The 20645-nt window shown below is 37.9% G+C and overlaps 1 protein-coding gene across 2 annotated transcripts in view; it reads left to right on the top strand.

The window, feature by feature from the left end:
• RNF214 (ring finger protein 214) overlaps nucleotides 1-20645 on the top strand; it is a 47267-nt gene that overhangs the window by 1494 nt on the left and 25128 nt on the right. Inside the window, exons 2-5 of one of the 2 annotated variants that reach the window (XM_023739961.1) lie at nucleotides 1978-2023; nucleotides 3174-3233; nucleotides 5934-6074; nucleotides 8721-8860. In XM_023739961.1, coding sequence (XP_023595729.1) covers nucleotides 1978-2023; nucleotides 3174-3233; nucleotides 5934-6074; nucleotides 8721-8860 — 387 coding nt within the window. Of the gene's footprint in view, nucleotides 1-1977; nucleotides 2489-3173; nucleotides 3234-5933; nucleotides 6075-8720; nucleotides 8861-20645 lie in introns of both variants that reach the window. The other variant, XM_023739960.1, reaches the window with a different exon arrangement.

Here is a 20645-nt window from a genome sequence, read left to right as displayed (position 1 = left end):
TTCTCATGGACTATATGTTCATTTAACTATAGCTTATATATCATACCTTTATGCATATGAGGCATTTTATATTTATGTATATCTTTATCTTTGGTAATATGACTTACTACTTCATATTTTGCCCCCCATCTGAACACTTGAGGGCAGGAATTGTGATTTAGTCAGTCTTACATCGACCAACGCATTGTCTTGTACAATGCTGAACTAAATATATATATATATGTGTATATATATATATATATATATATATATAGTATCTCACTTCTCTTCTAGACTACTTAGGACCTAATGCTATATATAATACTGTATTAACAGCTTTATATTTATTAACACATTTAATCCTCACAGCAGTCCCAGGAGGTAGGTGCTAATATTATCCTTATTTTACAGATGAGGAAATTGAGACATAGAGAGGTTAGTAACTTGCCCAAGGTTACCTAGCTATGATGGAGTCAGAATTTGAACCCAAGCTTATCTGACTCCAGAGTACTTAATAAATTTGTTTGAATGAATGTGGTGTTTGTAAATGAAGATCATGGGAAAAATGTTAAGAGCCTAACCATAAACTTGGATCTTCATGCTTTATTCATTTTGTAAATAAAATCAACCACATACTTTTAGTAATAATAATAACAGTTAAGGTTTATTGAATGTTTACTGTATGCCAGGCATTATACTAAGTGCTTTGTATGCATTATCTCATGTAATCCTCACAACAGTCCTATTGGGCAGGTTATATTATTTTTATTTTATAAATGAAATTAAGTAGCTTGCCCAAACAGCTAATAAATGATAGAGTCAGGATTCAGACTTAGTACTGTATATGCCCAAATGTGCAATTCTCCCTCCCTCCAGAATTAACTCCCAGTAAAGGAATCAGCTTAGAGTATTTATAAAGATTTCCATATTATGAGTTGTTCTCACAATTGTTTTATTTTGAACAAGTATTATAGAGGAAAGAGACACATTGACCTGAAGCCTTAGTCAGTGCTGATTTGGGATGCTTAAAGGGGTCACTTGACAGAATCAGTTTTTTGTTTTTTTTTTTTTTTTAAAGAGACAAATTCAACATAGATTTAGGCATTATAGTTATAGTCATTCTTCTGGTGTGAAAGACCTTACAGTTTTGAATGTTGGGTGTCATTATGTCTTTTAAAGATCTTTTTAAATGGCTGGGACATATGATAAGACAGCTATCCCAACGTAATGCATGTTATACTTGTTTGGATTCAGAAATCTGTACTTCAGACAACTTGAAGCGAAGATGCCATGTCCTGGAAAACTGTTGAAGAACCTAAAAAGCGATTGTGCTCAAAGACCTGTATAATGAATTTGAATCAAAGTTTTTTTTGTGAAGCACAAGAATGGGTTAAAATCAGTATTTCTAAATTAACATTTATTAAAATACCATGTATAACTTAATTGGTATGTATAAGTAAGTTGAATATTACAATTGGCATTAGACTATTTCCTCTGTATCCCCCAGAGTTTATTTAATATTCAAGTTAGCCCTCAATTTTTTTTGGATCTTCAGAGTCATTTGGAAACCCCGATAGTGGTTAAGAGGTATGGCTGCTAACCAAAAGGCTGGCAGTTCAAATCCACCAGGTGCTCCTTGGAAACTATGGGGCAGTTCTATTCTGTCCTACAGGGTCACTATAAGTCAGAATTGACTTGATGGCAATGGGTTTGGTTTGGTTTTGGTTTTCAGAGTCATTTACGTTTGGGAATTTACTGAAGTCTGTCTCCAGAACTCAGGTTATTAACCACTAAGTTATACTGCCTGCAGGTGGGATAAAAATCAATGGATAGAAACCAAGTTCTTTTCATTCTGATAATTTGGAGGGTTTGTATAGTCTATTTTTATTCTTTAAATGATTATGTTCAGAGTATTATATAATCTTTTTGATCCTATTTTAAAGTTCTTTTTCAAAGATTGGGTGAAGAGAGAAACTTTTTGTCTTATGTTTTTGATAGCCCCAAAGACCCTGCACAGAAGCCCAAGAACTTGCCTCTGTCAAGTGTAAGTAGCCAAGCGGTAACCAAGGAGAATAACAGAAATGTCCATTTGGAACAGCCAGAGCAGAATCCTGGATCATCAGCAGGTGACACTTCAGCAGTGCACCGGGTGATTTTAGGAGAAAACGTGGTAGCCACAGCCCTTTGTCTTCCTGGCAATGGGTCTCAGTCTGATTTGAAGGACTTGGCCAGCACAGCAGAAGAGGAGGGGGACACGTGCCTCCAGGAGAGCCTCCCTCCAGCCACTCAGTCTCTTAAGACAGGGTGCCATACAAAGGAGCTTGCCTCCACGAGTTCTTCTGAAGAGAAATCCCCACAAGCCTCCAACCTAAAGGAAGGTATCAGGGACACAGGCTTGGATTTCCAACCTGTAGTGCCTCCATCAAATGGGGTTGAAGGAGTCAGAGAGGATCTGGATGATGATCAGGATAGCTCTTCCCTGAAGCTTTCTCAAAACATTGCTGTACAGGTCAAGTATCCAGTTTCTACTACTCAAATAGAATTGGGGGGTTTTTTGAGGGTAGGAGACATTTCTTCCTATTTGGTGGAGAACTATGCTGTCACATTGTTTTTATTGGTAACCATCATACTATTATCATATAGTGCCATGAAATGACTTCATTTTGGCATTCAATAAGTAATAAAGCCAGTAGCCAGGGTCTAATCTTAAGGTGACTAGGAATTTTATGACCTGCAAATCATCTCTTTCACAGAATAATTGATGAGTGCAGGTTGTTAGCATTCATATTTCCTGTCTTTGTCCTTGAAGGAGGAATCCTTGTTAATTCTCTGACCTACATCTTATGAAGTACCGTGTATCCTGTTTTCTAGTGACTGATGTACTTTGTCATAGGAGGAAGTATGGGCACAATAGGTTGCAGGAGGCAAAATTCTTGTCTCAAACTTAAGACTTCCTCTCAGTTAGTTGTTGAGTCTCTAGGTTATTTTCTGGGATAAATGATTAATGCATTGTTGTTGTCAGTATTCATTTGCCAGAACTACGTTGCTTCCCTTGCTATGGAGCTCATAAAGGGAAAAGAGTGCAAGAAGTTAGCTTAGTTACTTGTGGCAGATTTCTAGATGGAAGTACTAGATTAAGTCTGCCTCTTAAAGTGTCTAAACAGTTCTGACTTTAATTGTTTCTTTCTTTGTAGACTGACTTTAAGACAGATCAGTTAGAGATAAACACAGATCACGATATTGAAAGGAATCTGGTAAGTATTTGAATTATCATTGTTGATATATTAAAACAGAAGATTTGGAGTCATACTGTAGGCTGGGTGAAAAGCAGAGTAGAGAGAAACGCTAAGGAAATGAAGAGTAAATCACCTTTTATTGAGTGTTTAAGCACTTTACATATTTTGTCCTCACAGTTGTAAGCTGGAGTTTGGATAGCTATAGAGCAATTGAAGGAACCAACTAAGATGGCCTAAATAAGCTTTAGCGTCATTCTAGAGAAGGGATGGAAACCTGGCAAGTCAATGACCAAAAGAAGCCCAGGGTTGTGTTTTCTTTGGCTGTGTGGTGGTGAGACTAGGTAGGTGTTAAGCTTGGTGGCAATGCAAGAAACTTGGCCCTATTTTATTTTATACTCTTTTCATGCATTTATGCTAATTGCCCACTACCTGCATTTCAGATTGTGACTCCTGATCCTAAGGTACCAACCGATGAGACAAAGTAACAGTGTAGAACAACTCTTTAGCATGTTAAGCTGAGATGAATTGGATCAAGTTATTTGCTGTATGCCTTTAATTTATCTAAATATTTGTACTAAAATTATGTACCTTGAGATTTGTTTCTGTGATAGGAATTTTTTTTCCTCATCTTATGTTATTCTAAAGATGTATCACGGACAGAGATGGCACCATATGGAAGTAAAAGGAATGAGCTGCAGTTAAAAAAAAAAAAAAAAGCAAAAGAATAATCTACTGATTTCGTCCATTGATTCTTGATCTTTCTTTAACTTTTCATGGGTTAAGATCCTCTTTCCAAATCTTTTGAAAACTTTGAATTCTCATCTCAGAAAAACATACAAACACACACCCGCACAACATTCTCACAGAGTTCAAAGATGCCCAGAGGCCCATCCATAGGCCCCAGGGTCAGAATCCCCATAAAGATGTGATGCTGCGGAATCATCTGTTGGGGGAGCCTTGGCCACCTTTCAGTACATGGACTGAGGACTAACTCATCCCAAAGCTAACATCACATGTTGAGAGCCTATTTTTTATTTTCATAATGTGATACATTTTTGCCCCATTCACTTCTAAAACCTTTCTTTTCTTTGAAAACAGTTATTCTTTAATGAAAAAACTGACTTTAATGCTCTAAGATTAAATTTTATATATGGGCTTAGTTATCTGGTGCTGCTGTAACAGAAATACCCCGAGTGGATGGCTTTAACAAAGAGAAATTTATTCTCTTACAGTTTAGGAGGCTACAAGTCCAAATTCAGGGTGCCAGCTCCAGAGGAAGTCTTTTTCTCTGTGTTGGCTCTGGGGGAGGGTCTTTGTTATCAATCGTCCCCTGGTCTAGGAGCTTCTCAGTGCAGGCACCCTGGGTCCAAAGGATGTGCTCTTGGTGGTATGAGGTTGCTCTCCTTTCTGCTGTGTTTTCTCTTTTGTATTTCAAAAGAGATTGACTCAAGATACAATGTAATCATGTAGATTGAGTCCTGCCTCATTAACATAACTGCCCCTAATCTTGCTTCATTAACAGTATAAAAAAAACAAACAAACAACAACCCATTGCCTGTAGAGTTGATTTTGACTCCTAGCGACCCTATAGGACAAAGTAGAACTGCCCCATAGAGTTGCCAAGGAGCGCTTGTGGATTGGAACTGCTGACCTTTTGGTTAGCAGCCATAGCTCTTAACCAATAAGCCACAAGGGTTTCCCATTAACATTGTAGAGTTTAGGATTTACAGCACATAGGATAATCACATCAAATCACAGAATGGTAGACAACCACACAATACTGGGAATCATGGCTTAGCCAAGTTGACACACTTTTGGGGGACTCAGTTCAATCCATAACAGCTACCTTATACCAAATATGTTTTAGATTGACCCTCTTTAATTTAGTGACCCTTTGATAGGTAACTATTGCTTCTCTTAATTTATTGTTATGGAGGAGGCAGAGCTCAACTGTAGTCCTCAGAAGTCTTACTTCTGATCCCTACTTTATACGAGAAGTTGCTGAGTTGCTTAATCTGAATATGAGGGCCTACAGACCTCTTTAGGTGTATCTGCCAGTTTTAGTGCTAATATACTGGTAAAAAAAATCCTATTCCTCGATTTTTTTTTTTTTTTTTTTTTAAGTAGGTGATCTGCTGTTTGTTTTTCTCTCTCTCTCTTAGTGGGTGGTAAAATGCCCTCTTCGCATATTCCCTAGAGTGGGGGTTGGCAAACTTTCTGTGAAGTATCAGATAGTAAATATTTTAGGCTTTGCAGCTTATATGGGCTCTGTTGTAGCCACTCCACTTTACTGTAGTAGTGTGAAAGTAACACGTAAACCAATGAATATGACCATGTTCCAATAAAACTTTATTTACAAAAATAGGCTATGGGCTAGATTTGGTTCATAAGCCATAGGTTGACTACCCCTGCCTTAGAACAGTGTTGTACAATAACACTTTGATGATGGAAATGTTCTGTATCTGTGCTGTCCAGTATGGTAGTCACTAGTCACATGTGTCTATTGAGCACTGGAAATGTGGCTCGTGTGACTGAGGAGCTGGATTGTTTTAATTTAACTTAATTTGAATTACTTTAAATTTACATAGCCATATGTGGCTAGTGGCTGTAGGATTGGACAGTGCAGCCCTAGAGCTCTGCACAGTGCCTTGTACAGGCACTTGCTGAATGTTTCTTATGATTAAATTGGGAAATCAACTTTTCTGTTGTTACCTATAGGATAAAATGATGTCAGAGAGGACCCTGTTGAAGGAGCGTTACCAGGAGGTCCTAGACAAGCAGAGACAAGTGGAGAATCAGCTCCAAGTGCAATTAAAGCAGCTTCAGCGAAGGAGAGAAGAAGAAATGAAGAATCACCAGGTATTCTGCTTATATTGAATTGTCAATAAGTAAAGCAGCAGTCCCTGATCAAACTTTTATTTTGGTTCTGAATTAATAGAAATAGAAAAGAAATATTTATTTTTTAATGACTGTCATAGAAGTTTAAGGATAAAAAGAACCTTTGAGGGCATCTTGTCCAAACTCTACCTCCTATTTTAATTCAGAGAGAAAAGGATATTTGTTTAATGTATTTCATTGACATAACTACCTGGAAAACATTTTATTAGACTCCTATTGTTGTTGTTGTTGTTCTTAGGTGCTGTTGAGTCAGTTTTGACTCATAGCAACCCCACATAACAAAGCAGAACTGAGCCAGGGTTTTCTTGGCTGTGATCTTTACGGAAGCAGATCACCAGGTCTTTCTCCCACAGAGCTGGGTGGGTTTGAACTGCCAACCTTTCGGTTAGCAGCTGAGTGCTTAACTGTTGCACCATCAGGGCTCTTAGTTGGATTAAAAATTTACATAGAAAAACTAGAAATATTATAAAAATTAGGAGAATATTTATACACTCTCAAGTGGCAAGAGGTCACTTTAAGCATGGCAGAAAAACCAGAAGCCATAAAAAAAAAAAAGTTTATATAGTCCATTTAATTAGTATATAATGAAAAATGGTATGGCAAGTGATATAAAAAACAGTTGAAAAATTAATGTTAGACTGAGAGAAAATATTTATAGCACATCTGACAAAGGGTTTGGTAGCCATGACATTCTGAGATTCTTACTAATTAATGGGAAAAGGCTAACAGTCTAGAAAAAGACCAGGAAAGGTTATTGTATTCATTTTCTATTGCTGCTGTAACAAATTACCATGACTTTAGTGGCTTAAAACAACCCTCATTTGTTATCTCACAGTTCTGTAGTCCGACATGGGTGTCAGTGGGCTAAAATCAAGGTGTTGACAGGGCTGCCTTCCTTCTGGAGGCTTTAGGGGAGAATCCCCTTCCTTGCCTTTTTTAGCTTTTAGAGGCTGTCCCCGTATTCTTTGACTTGTGGCCCCTTCCTCAATCTACAAAGTAAGCAACACTGCATTTCTGACTATTCTTCCCTAGTCCTGTCTTCTGACCACTGCTAGGAAAGGCTCTCTACTTTCCAGGACCCATGTGATTAGATTGTGCCCACCCAGATAATTCTGAATAATCTGCCCATCTCAAAGTCCTTACCTTAATCACATCTAGAAAGTCCCTTTTGCCATGAAAGGCAACATATTCACAGGTTCTAGGGATAAGGATGAGACTATTTTTAGGGAGCTATTATTTTGCCTATTACAATTATAAATAGTAATTCACAGAAGAGAAAAGCAAATGGATGATAAATATATGAAAAGAAGCTCAGCTTCACTGGTATTCATTCATTCATCCAGCAAATATTTTTTGAGTTCCTGATGTGCTCTAGGCTCTGGAGATTTAGTGGTGAATAAAACATATTTTCTGCCTTCATTGAATACTTATTCTAGTTGGAGAGACAGTAAAAACAATAAAGAGTAGGATTTAGGGAAATGCACATTAAAATTATTACCTAGTATTTCTCGCCCCACCAGCAAGAGATTGGCAAAAATGAAATACGTTGTCAAGGTTGAGGGCAAATGAACCCTTTCAGACATTATTAGTGGGGAATATGAATTGTTACAACATTTTTGAAAAGTTATTAGGAATTTTTAGTTAAATTTTTAAATATTCATACACTTTGGCCTAGCAGTCTCATCCTTAGGAGTCTATTCTACAGAAATAAACATTTTTATATGAAAATGTACACATATAAGGATGTTTATTGCAGTACTACTTGTAGTTATAAAAAAAAAAAAATAACCAACCCAATGGACTTTCTAACAGAGAATGGTTAAATAAATTGAATATATCTATATTGTATAGTATTATGCAGATACTTTTGAGTTGGACCTATATTTATTGACATGGAAGTATGTACATGTCAAGTGAAAAAAAAAAACCCAGGATGTAGAATAATGTATATGAAGTTATCTCATTTAAAAAAACCTAAAAAGCAAAGAAATATGTAAGCATAACTGTATTTTTGTGAGAGTGGAAAAAGATTAATAAAAGCAATACATTGATTACCTTATGGGTATAATTTGTGTGAATTAGGATATGACTGTTAACTTTATCACCTCTTTATTGTTTGACTTGTTATTACAAGTATATATTGAAAGTACATATATATTTTAGTTAAATATTAAAAAAAACAACTCACACATAATAAAGTAGAACAGTTTCAAAACAAAACAAGACCGTATTTGTTGGAGGTAGCAAACTCCCACCCAGTGCAAGAATGCCTTCTTCAGCATTACTGACAGGTGTTTATTCAGCCTTTATTTGAACACCAGTAAAGGAGAGCTTGTTGTTTCACAAGGCAGTATATACCATTTTTGAACAGTTGTGGTTGTTAGAAATTCTTTCTTCTGTTTAGTTGAAATCTGCTTTACTGTAACTTCCTCCCTTAGGTCTGAATACTGCCTTTTGGAGATACTCATAAACTAAATTTCTTCAGTTCAATTTGAATTCACTAAAATCAGTATGTGAATTTATGATAGTTGAAAATAACCTTCAGATGAAAAGAACTAATTCGTTTCCTTCTTTTTATTTGTGTGACTGTAATTGTGTGGGAACCAGGAGATACTAAAGGCTATCCAGGATGTCACAATAAAGCGGGAAGAAACAAAGAAGAAGATAGAGAAGGAAAAGAAGGAATTTTTGCAGAAGGAGCAGGATCTGAAAGCTGAAATTGAGAAGCTTTGTGAGAAGGGCAGAAGGTAAATGATGCTGTGAAGAATAAAAGCCATTCCTGTGCTTATGTGTATGTACGTAAGGGGCCAGTCCCGTTTGTGTTTCTAGTGGCAGACCTTTTCTTTCAGTCTAATTTTTATTTGAAAAACAAGTGTAGAAATAAAAATCTTCCAATTAAGTATAACCTAGGGTGCTTTTTCGGCACCCTAGGTTATACTTAATAAACAAAAGTTTCAGAAATTTTCATTAATATCTTGAAATAATAGCAGCTAATTGTTGGGTCCCAAGTATGATCAAGATTTTGATATGCATCTGATACCTATTTCACTTGCTTTATAACCTGATTTTTTAAAGGCTATGAGGATACTTTTTGTGTATGGTTAAGTTTTTTATGTGGTGTGAGGTTTGAGTCTAGTTTCATTCTTTTGCATGTGGAAATCCAGTTGTCTCAGCACCATTTATTGAAGAGATTGTGCTTTCCCTGTTGCATGAACTTAGCACCCTTGTTGAAAATCAGTTGACCATGGATGCGTGTGTTTATTTCTGGACTCTCAATTCTATTCCGTCGGTCTATATGTCTATTGTTATAACAGCACCAGACCTTTTTTATTTAATTTTAATAATTTATTTTATTTTTGTTGTTGAGAATATACACAGCAGAACATACACCAATTCAACAATTTCTACATGTACCGTTCAGTGATACAGTACCAGACTGTTTTGATTACTGTAGCTTTATAGTATGTTTTGAGATGGGGAAGTTTGAGTCCTCCTACTTTGTTCTTTTTCAAGATTGCTTTGGTATTTGGGGCCTCTTGCAATTTCATATATTTGAGATTTGGTTTTCCATTTCTTCAAAGAAGGCTGTTGGAATTCTGATGGGGATTGCATTAAGTGTATATATATATATAGAGAGAGAAAGAGAGAGAGAAAAAATACATATATATATTTAATTTTTATTCTTTTGTGTTTTCCCACAACAACTGAGCTCAATGCTGTATATCTGGTAATTATTTGATAAGTATTTGTTGAATCACTGGACTGGAAGTTAAGACAATTTCTCTTTTACCTTAAGTCTCTTGGTGTCCTAGTTTTCTAAGATCCCTTAAATAGGGACAATAACAATGCTGTCCTTTTTTGGTTTCACATTGGTATTATATGAAGGTGAAGTTACTTAATAGAAATCTCAGTGCTTTGTATTACTTGGAGGTAATCCCTATGTATTTCAACGTAATTGTAGTTTTTAAAGAAGACACCCTGAATTGACCATAAAAAAGATCAAATATCCAGTTTAGTCATCTATTTCATTTTTTTCCTCTGGATACCTGGCTCCTTTGTCACTGAATTGCCTTGCTTTTGTGGCAGCATCTTCTTTCTAGTTCCCAGCTTGAATCCTTCAAGGTTATTGCTGAGATTAGGGAAGGTGAGGCCTCCACGGTAGTGCTCTCCCAGGGCAAAAACTGTTTTTAAACTCCCTGCCTTTAACAGGGAGCCCTGGTGGCGCAGTGGTTAAGAACTCGGCTGCTAACCAGAAGTTCGGCAGCCTTTAACAGTGACTCGTTGATAATGGTGGCAAGCAGGTGTTTTCCTGAATAAAAGATGGTGAGCTTGTGCTTTGAAGGACATCATCAATTGATTTATATTCTCATTGAAGTAGCTTGGGACAAGTGGCAAAAAAACTGCAGTATCAAGCAAGATTTTTTTTTGTTTTAATGCTCTGAGTTTGCTTGATGAACTCATAGAATAGAGTGACAGTAAGTAGCAGATGAAGGAACACATTGCTGAGAGCTTTACTCTGGATGTGATATAAGAGTCTGTGCTAAATTGAAATCAGCAGGGTACGTGAGGATTCATTTTGGACATTTCTTACCAGATAATGTATTTAATTCATATGCTCTGAAGTCCTAATAACTTTTGCCTAGCAATCAACAAATCTAGTGACTGTTTCTTAGGTACAAAGCAGTGAGCCAGGCTGTTGGAACATCCCATATTCTGAGCATGGCCTTCAATCTTTCCAACTTTCTGTCCCATTCCCAGTTAATCTACACTTTGACCATATCAAGTCTTCTTTCTTGTTCAGTGACCTCACTTCATCTTCTGCCAGTCTTTCAACTCCCTGGAAACATGCCTTTCTCTAGCCAGCCTAGACTCATGGTCCATTATTTGGATATCTCTCTTACAGTTACCATCAATACTGTTGATGTTCCTTTCATTTCATTTTCTTGAAGTACCCCAGTACTGAGTCAGTTCAGCCATCTGACCTCTCCATTCTTACACCTAGGCTGCTGAGTGCTGCTGGAGAAAATCATACAACTATAAATTTATGACTTCCAGTATCACCTGAAGCCTGAGGGCTCCCCTTTCCTCTGAGGGCTGTCCCAGACTTTGACTTCTCTTTCTAAACTTCCTGTCTCCACCATTTCCCTCCTTAGTCTTAGCAGATGATCTTGCCTTTTGTTTCACTGTATAAATAGAGGCTGTCAAGTAAAACTTCCTTCAGTTTCCTAACTACCAGCAGATACATCCTTTCTTCTTGGTCCTTATACCTGAGTCTAAACTTTGTATCTGTGACTCCCATACCCTATTGCTTCTATCATTTTTCTATAAGTGGCACCCCTGTCTACTTCAGTGCCTATGCCAAATAACTGGGAGTCATCATAAACTCCTGTCTCTTAGACACCCCCATTTTTACCAAGTCCTGTAGATTCTTAATATTTCATCACCCCTTCCTCTCTATTTACTCTGCCACTGTCTTAGTTCAGGTTTTCATTAGTTTTCCCAGATTACTGAGGTAGGCTACTGATCTTTCTTTGCCTCCAGTCGGCCTCCCTTATAATTAGTATACTGCTACCATAGAAATCTAAGATACAAATCTGATGTCATTTCCCTGCTTAAAATATTTTATAGTTCTGTATAGTTTTAGGGTAAATTTTAAACTCTTTAGCTTAATATAAAGGAGCCCTGGTGGCACAGTGGTTAAAAGTAACAGCTGCTAACCAAATGGTCGGCAGTTCAAATCCACAAGCAGCTCCTTGGAAACCCTTTGGGGCAGTTCTACTCTGTCCTGTATGTCAGCTATGAGTCAGAATCGACTTGACAGCAACAGGTTAAATATTTGCTTATTTCATATGAGATCATGCATTATTTGTCCTCTTGCAACTGACTTATTTCACTCAGCGTAATGTTTTCAAGGTTCATCCATGTTATGGCATGTATCAGGACTTCATTTCTCTGTATGGCTAAGTAGTAGTCCATTGTATGTATATACCACGTTTTGTTTATCCATTTATCTCTTTCCATCTTTTGACAATTGTGAATAGTGCTGCAGTGAACATTGGTGTACATGTGTCTGTGTAGCTTCCTCCAAGTCTCTTGAGTATATACCTAGGAGTGCAATAGCTAGGTCATATGGTAGTTCTGTGTTCAACTTTTTGAGGACTCCATACTTTTCCACAGTGGCCGTACCATTTTACATTCCCACAAGCAATAGATGAGGGTTCCTGTTTCTCCACAACCTGGACAACACCTGTTGTTTTCTTTTTTTTTTTTGATCATTACCATTCTAATGAGGATGAGATGGTATCTCATTGTGGTTTTTATTTGCATCTCCCTAATGGCTAATCGGAGCCCTGGTGGCACAGTGGTTAAGAGTTCAACTGCCAACCAAAAGATCAGCAGTTCGAATCCACCAGCTACTCCTTAGAAACCCTATGGGGTAATTCTACTCTGTCCTGTAGGGTAGTCGATTCCAACTCACAGCAACAGGTTTAATGGCTAATGGGGAGGAGTCCTGGTGGTGCAGGGTTAAGCTCTCAGCTGCTAACTGAAAGGTCTGCAGTGGGTTTTGTTTCGTGGAATGGCTAATAACTTTGAGCATCTTTTCATGCGTTTGTTGGCCATTTTAATATCCTCTTGGGTGAAATGTCCGTTAATTCCATTGCCCATTTTTTTTATTGTATTGTTTTTTTGTTATTAAGTTATGAAAATATTTTATATTTTTTTGATGTTAAACTCTTACTGGATATATGGTTCCCAAAAATTTTCTCCAATTCTGTAGGTTGTCTTTTCACTTTTAAAAAAAAATTTTTTTTTATTGTACTTTAGGTGAAGGTTTACAGAACAAATAATTTCTCATTACACGGTCAGTACGCATAAAATTGGTTTATGACATTGGTTAACAACCCCACGACATGTTAACACTCTCCCTTCTCGACCTTGGAGGACCTTTTTTTTTTTGATGAAAATATACATAGCCAAAGATACACCATTTCAGAAATTTTTACATGTACAATTCAGTGACATCGAATACGTTCTTCCATTTGTGCTGCTATTCTCACTGTCCTTTTCCAAATTATTCTATCACCATTATCTTCAACTCACTGCCCCCAGGCTTCCCATCAAACCTTTTGAGTTGCTGTTGTCAGTTTGATCTCACATAGATAATTCTTTTTTTGTACTTTAAATGAAGGTTTACAGAACAGAATAGTTTCTCATTAAACAGTACACATATTGCCCTTTGACAAATGGTTAACAATCTCACATGTCAACACTGTCCTTTCTCAACCTTGGGTTCCCTATCACCGGCTTTCCTGTTTCCTCCTGCCTTCTATTCCTTGTCTCTGGAATGCTGTGCCTCATTAGTCCCATTTGGTTTTATGGGGCTGTCCAGTCCCCGGCTGAACGGTGAACCTCAGGAGCGACTTCACCACTGAGCTAAAAGGATGTCTGGGGGCTGTACTCTCAGGGTTTCTCCAGTCTCTGTCAGGCCAGTAAATCTGGTCTTTTTTTGTGTGTTAGAATTTTGTTCTGCATCCTTCTCCAGCTCTGTCCAGGACCCTCTGTTGTGATCCTGGTCAGAGCAGTCAGTGGTGGTAGCCGGGCACCATCTAGCTGTTCTGGACTCAGTTTGGTGGAGGCCTTGGTAGCTGTGGTCCATTAGTCCTTTGGACTAATCTTTTCTTTGCATCTTGTTCTGTTCATTCTCCCTTGCTCCGGAAGGGGTGAGACCAGTAGAGTATCTTAGATGGCTGCTCACAGGCTTTTAAGACCCCAGATGCTACTCACCAAGGTAGAATGCGGAACATAGTCTTTATAAACTGTTATGCCGATTGAGCTAGACGTTCCCTGAGAGCATGGTCCCCACAGTCCTCCACCCAGAAGTCCAGTCCTCAGGGAGTTTGGATGTGTCTGTGGAGCTTCCATGACCTGTCTTTACACTTTTTTGATGAAGTCCTTTGATGAACAAAGTACTTAATTTTTATGGGGTCCCGTTTATCTGTTTTACCTTTTGCTACTCGTGCTTTTGTTGTCATATCTGATATCCCATCCCTAAAAACTAGGTCCTGCATCTTCTCCCCTGCATTTTGTCCTAAGAAGTTTATGGTCTTAGTATTCACATTTATGTCCTTGATCTATTTCACATTGATTTTTGCATATGGTGTGAGGGTTGGATCCTGATTCATTCTTCTGCGTTTGGAAATCTAGTTTTCCCAACCATTTGTTGGAGAGACTCTTCCTTCCCCATTGGATGGACTTAGCACCCTTGTTGAAAATCAGTTGACCATAGATATTTGGGTTTATTTCTGGAATCTCAGTTCTGTTCCATTAGTCTGTATGTCTTTTCTACCAGTACCAAGCTGTTTTAACTACCGTGGCTTTATACTATGTTTTAAAATCAAGAAGTTTGAGTCCTCCTACTTTATTCTTCTTCAAGATTGCTTTAGCTATCCGGGGTCCCTTGCCCTTCCATATAAATTTGAGGATTGACTTTTCCATTTCTGCAAAGAAGGCTGTTGGCATTGTGGTGGGGATTGTATTGTTAGCTTCTTGAGGGCTGGGTAAAAAAAAGCCACTGTAAAACTTAGCGTCTTAAAGTAACCATAATTGACTATTTTTTGCAATTCTTTGGGTTGATTGAGTCTAGTTGATCAGGTGTGCTGGTCTCGTTTGGAGTCATTCATATGGCTGCTCTCAGATGCAGCTGGGGCTGGCAGGACCAAGATGGCTTCAATCCTATTTCTAGCAACTTAGCAGGGATGCTGGATGCGTAGGCTCGGCTGGAACACTGGGACATCTAAGCCTTTCTCACTGTCTCTCCATGTAGTCTCAGAGCTTCTTCCTCTCCAGGGTCTTTTCAGCAGAGTAGTCAGATTTCTTAAATGGTGGCTCAGAGTGCCCAAAAGTGCAAAAGTGGAAGCTGCCAGGTTTTCTTAAGGCTTAGACATACAATTGGCACCGTGCTACTTCTGTGGCGTTCTTTGGTTAAAAAGAGTCACAGGACCAACCCAGACTTAGTATGGGACGGGATTATATAGATGTGAATACCAGGAGGCCTGGTTCATTGGGAGGGGTCCATCTTTGGAGATTTGCTACCACAGCAAGTAACATCTCTTATTTAACTTTTTCCGCTCAGCACATAGCACAATGACTGACTGTAAAGTCCATGAGAAGTATCTTTTAGATATAAGAAATCACAGAAGTTATATAAATGGGGAACGAATAATTAAAGGTATTTTATAAATATGCAGGATGAATTGTGGAGAGAGACAGGCTGAGACATCAACCAGTAAGCTCTTGAAATAAAGTGAGTTTATAAAGGTCATTAAGACTAGTGGTGGTGGAATTAAAAGGAAGAGATGGATTCAGCAGGAATTGGTATCTGTGTAAGGGTTAAGATGGAGGTAGAAATAAATAAAATTTTATCTTCCTGACCCTGGATAACTGTGTGCTACCATGAACAGTAATTGGGAAGTTGTAATTCCAGTCTTCAGTTTTGAGGGTAAAATAATAAATCCGATATCATAGGACATGCAAGTTGAAATACTCAGTTGGCAATTGGAGATGGGAGACTTGAATACATAAGAGAAGCTGTGTCTTGATTTGGAGTTAAGTGCGTAGAGATGATAGTTAAAACAATAGAAGGGAATTCTTTATGGGAAGAAGTATAGAGTAGGGCTCAGTTCTGAAGCCTGAGGTATACTACAGTTTAGGAGTAGAAAGAGGAAGGGAAGGCAGAAAGACTAATCAGGAATAAAGGGAAACAGAATAGTACTAGAGAGTTTCAAAAGGGAAATGATGGCTAACAGTGTCAGAAACTTCAGGGAAATAAATGAAAATAAAGGCTATTGATAATTAATAAAGGCAAGGGAATTATATTATCAAATTAACCTACCGAGTACTTTATTATAAGTTGAAAGCGTTGTACATTTATACCACTTAGTTTCTCCAATTAACATTTGCTTAGTTGGTTTTAGGAGTCCATGAGTGGCTCAGTTAAGCACTGAATTATTAGATTCAAGTTGGTGGTTCAGCCAACCCAGAGGCACCTTGGAAGATAGGCATAGTGATCTGCTTCCGAAAGGTCACAGCCTTGAAAACCCCGTGGAGCAGTTCTGTTCTGCACACAGGAGTCAACGTGAGTTGGAATTGACTTGATAGGAACTAACAACCACCATCACAGCAAGAAGTTTGTTTTGTCACTGTCTTTCCATCTGTATACCTATTCATCAGTCCATCTTTTTCTTTTCATATCAGTAAGTTGCAGTCATCAGTAATTTTATGCCTAAACACTTCAGCATGCATATCATTAATTTGAGATCAATATTATATACTTTTCCTTTTTTTTTTTTTTGAGATAATAGAATTTATATGCAATTCCCTCGTGCCCCTTCCCAGTCAGTACCTGGCCCCACTCTCTTGAAAGCAACCACTATTCTGATTTTTTCACCATAGGTAAGTTTTGTATGATACAAAACTTCACATAAAAGGAATCATACAGTGTGTATATGTACTCTTTTGTGTAAGACTTCTTTCATTCAACGTATTTTTGAAATTCATTCATGTTGTCCCCCTTTTTTTTGCAAAGAACACGTGATTTATTAAAGACAGTTTATCAACACCATTGATTCAAGTAACAAAACAGATGAAAAACCAAAAGCAGACTAACATTCTGACTCTCTGGAGTGAGGCCTGCTGAATTCATATAGCCCAATCTGTAAAAGTGTCAGCAGTCCTGGGGGCAGCTTCTCAAGCAGGCAGCCTTGGGCAGTCTGGCTGTCTGAGAGCTCCCTTGAGAGTGTGGGGAGGGGGAATCACCAAGCGTAGGCCCTTTCCTCAGGCAGTGTGTTATCTCTTTTTATTGTTGAGTTGTATTCCATTTATTAACATACCACAGTTAATCTATTCTCCTGTTTGTGAGCACGTAAGCTGTTTCCAGATTTTGACTGTTACGAATAAAGCTACTATGAACATTCAAGTGAAAGTCTTTCCATGAACATATGCTTTTATGTCTCTTGAGTGTGTTTCTAGGAGTGGAATTACTGGGTTGTAGAGTATGTTTATATATATGTTTATTTTTATTAGAAACTGCCAGACATATTTCCAAAGTAAATATACTGTTCTACACTCCATGAACAGTACATGAGAGTGTTGGTTGCTTCGTATTCTTGCGAATGAAGTGATTGTGCTTTGGTATTTCATTGTGGTTTTAATTTGCATTTCTCTGATGACTGGTGTTGTTGATCACTTATTCCATGAACTTAATGGCCTTTTGTATATTTGTTTTTATGAAGTGCCCGATCATAATTTTGGCCACCACTTCCCTTTTTTTCTTGGTTAAGTTTTCGGCTTTTTATTATTGTATAGTAGAAGCTCTTCATATATTCTGAGTATAAATCCTTTGTCAGTTATATACTTTGTAGATGTTTTCTCCCAGACTTGGCTATTCATTTTTTCGTTGGGTCTTTTGATGAACAGAAGTTTTCATTTCAATGTTGTCTAATTGATCAGTTTGTCTTTTACAGTTACTGCTTTCTGTGTCCTATCTAAGAAAACTTTGCCTATCCTGAAGTAACAAAAATGTTCTCCTATATTTTCTTATGAAGCTTTATCATTTTAGCTTTTGTATTTATGCTTATGATCTATCTCAAACTAGTTTTTGTGTATGATTAATTTTTGAGGTTCATTTTTTTCCATGTGGATAGTCACTTGTTCCAGCACCATTTGTTGAAAAACTTTCTTTCCTCATTTAGTTGCTTGACATCTTTGCCAAAAACCAAAAGACAATATGAGTCATTTGTATAAATAGTGAATTTATTTCTGAGTACTATTCGATTGCATTGATATATTTGTCTACCTTTATGCCAAACCACACTGTCTTGGTTTTTATAGCTTTATAGTAAGTCATGAAGTCAGATTATTTTCCATATTGGTTTGGATGTTCTAAGCCTTCTGGGTTTCTGTGTACATTTTAGAATCAGTTTGTCAGTTCTTACCAAAAACAAAACAACAACAACAATAAAAAACTGGTGGGAACACAATTGCCCTGAAATCTCTAGATCAACTTGGAGAAAATTGACATTTTAATAACATTGAGTCTTTCGGTCCTTAAATATGATGTGTTTCTCTGTTTATTCAGATTTTCTTTAATTTCTCTCAGCATGAGCTCATAGTTTTCAGTGTACAGGTCTTGCACATCTTTTGTTAATTCTTAAGTATTTTATGGTTTTTGACATTATTGTAAATGGAATTTAAAATATATGTGTATTTTCTGATAGTTTGCTAGTATATAAAAATAGTTTTTAAAAAAATTAATCTTGTACCTGCAACTTTGTTAAATTCATTTATTAGTATATTAGTTGTTTTGTAGATTCCTTAAGATTTTCTACATAAGCAGTCAAGACATTTGTGGTGGACAATTTTATTTTTTCCTTTCAGATCTTTAAGCCGCCTGTTTCTTATACAGTCATGTGCCGTATAATGTCCCTCTGGGCAGCGTTCCACTGCGTATGCATTGGTGGCCTCATAAGGTTTTTTTTTTTTAAAAAAAGGGAAAGCAGCTCTCCTTTTGTTTATTATTTCCCCCTAATGGTTTTAAAGACCCCAAGCCCCCAGAATGAGCAAGCAGTGGGGCTCCAGGGCACATCCCAATCCCTGCAGCACCTCTTTCTTTGCTTCTTCCTCCTCCTTCTCTGATACAGCATGGGCTCCTCTGCTCCTGCCATGGGCACTGGTGGGGGTACCGGCCAGGCCAGGCCCAGAGCACTCACAGGTTCACTGTAGCGGCTGCACATGATCAAGAAGTGGCTGCCACTGTCAGTGAGTGCACTCTGGCGTCCGCACAACCGCTCCCTGCTCTGTTCCTGCAGCCACCTCTCTGCTTCCCCGACATGTGCCGCCCCCTCCCTACCCCACCCTGTGCCCTGACTTCTGCAAAGTCCTCATTTAGCTGCTTCCACAGCCCCCGCCTGGCCTCCTGTATCCAGTGGATGCAGCTCTGGGGGTTTGTCCTGCAGCCTCCCATAAGGTTTTAGTATAGTAGGCTTTATGGGGGCTGGTTTGTAACTGGATTGTATGAGGACTGCCTGTACATAATATGGTATTCGTACAGTGTCCAAATTGCATAATATCCTATTTCACAAAAACTATCATGGAATTTAAGCGATGCATGACTGTACATATTGCCCTGGCTAGGTCCTTCAGTATATTCAATAAAAAAGTGGTGAGAGTGGACATCCTTGTCTTGTTCCTGATCTTGGGGGAAATGTGTTTAATATTTTACCTTTAAGTTTGATGAGAGCCATAGATTTTTTTATAGATGACTTTTATCAAACTGAAGAAGTTCCCTTCTATTTCTGATTTTCTGAGGGTTCTTAACAAGAATGGGTGTTGACTTTTGTCGGATCCTTTTTCTGCATCTATTAAAATTATCAAATGGTTTTTCTCCATTATTTTGTTAATATGATGAATTACATTGATTTATTTTCATATGTTAAACCAATCTTCCATTCTTGAGATAAGCTCGACTTGGTCATGATATTTATCATTTTTATATATTGCTGGATTTGATTTGTCAAAATTTTGTTAAGAATTTTTGTGTTTGTGTTTATTGAGGGATATTGGTCTGCATTTTTTTATTTTTTAAAATTTAGTTTTATTAGTTACTGAAAGGAGGTGATGTTAAGATTTCTGTGATTATAGATTTTTTTTCTTTTTTTTGCAACTTTTAAAATACCTTTATTTGTCTCATTGGGTGGCTGTCCATTCACACATTTCATCTGCTGTACAGTTTTACCTGGATATTTCTGCTGATCCTTACCTCTTCACGATGTGTTTCATTCCTTGGATTCTTCTTTTTTTTTTTAATTGTTGTAATTAAATGAAGTTTATGTTTCAAATTAGTCTCCCATACAGAATTTTTTTTTTTTTAACATACATTGTTATGAGACCCCAACCGCTTACCCCATTCTGCGACAGCACACTCCTCCCCTCCGCCCCTGATTCCCCATGAGCATTCAACCAGCTCCTAATTCTCTCTGCCTTCCCATCTCACCTCTGGACAGAAGCCGCGCCTTTGGTCTCTTGTATCTACTTGTCTAAGAGGCACATTCTTCACAAGTATCACTTTTATGTCCCACAGTCCAGTCCAATCCCTGTCTGAAGAGTTGGCCTTGGAAATTGTTTTAGTTCTGGAGTGATGGAGAGACCAGGGGCCATGCCTTCCAGGGCGCCTCCAGTCTTAGACCATTAAGTCTGGTCTTCTTGCTAGAATTTGAGTTCTGCACCCCACCTTTCTCCTGCTCCATCCAGGAATCTTTGTTGTGTTCCCTGTCAGGACGTTCAGTGGTGGTAGCCAGGCACCATCTAGTTCTTCTGGTCTCAGGCTGATGAAGTCTCTGGTTTATGTGGCCCGTTCTGTCTCTTGGGCCAATACTTTCCTTGTGTCTTTGGTGTTCTTCGTTCTCCTTTACGCCAAGTGGTTGGGACCAATTGATGCATCTTAGATGGCCACTTGCAAGCTTTTAAGACCCCAGA

Source organism: Trichechus manatus, unplaced genomic scaffold (genome assembly GCF_000243295.1).
Source record: "Trichechus manatus latirostris isolate Lorelei unplaced genomic scaffold, TriManLat1.0 scaffold00143, whole genome shotgun sequence".
Taxonomy (NCBI): Eukaryota; Metazoa; Chordata; class Mammalia; order Sirenia; family Trichechidae; genus Trichechus; species Trichechus manatus.
This window is presented reverse-complemented; position numbering and strand designations above follow the sequence as displayed.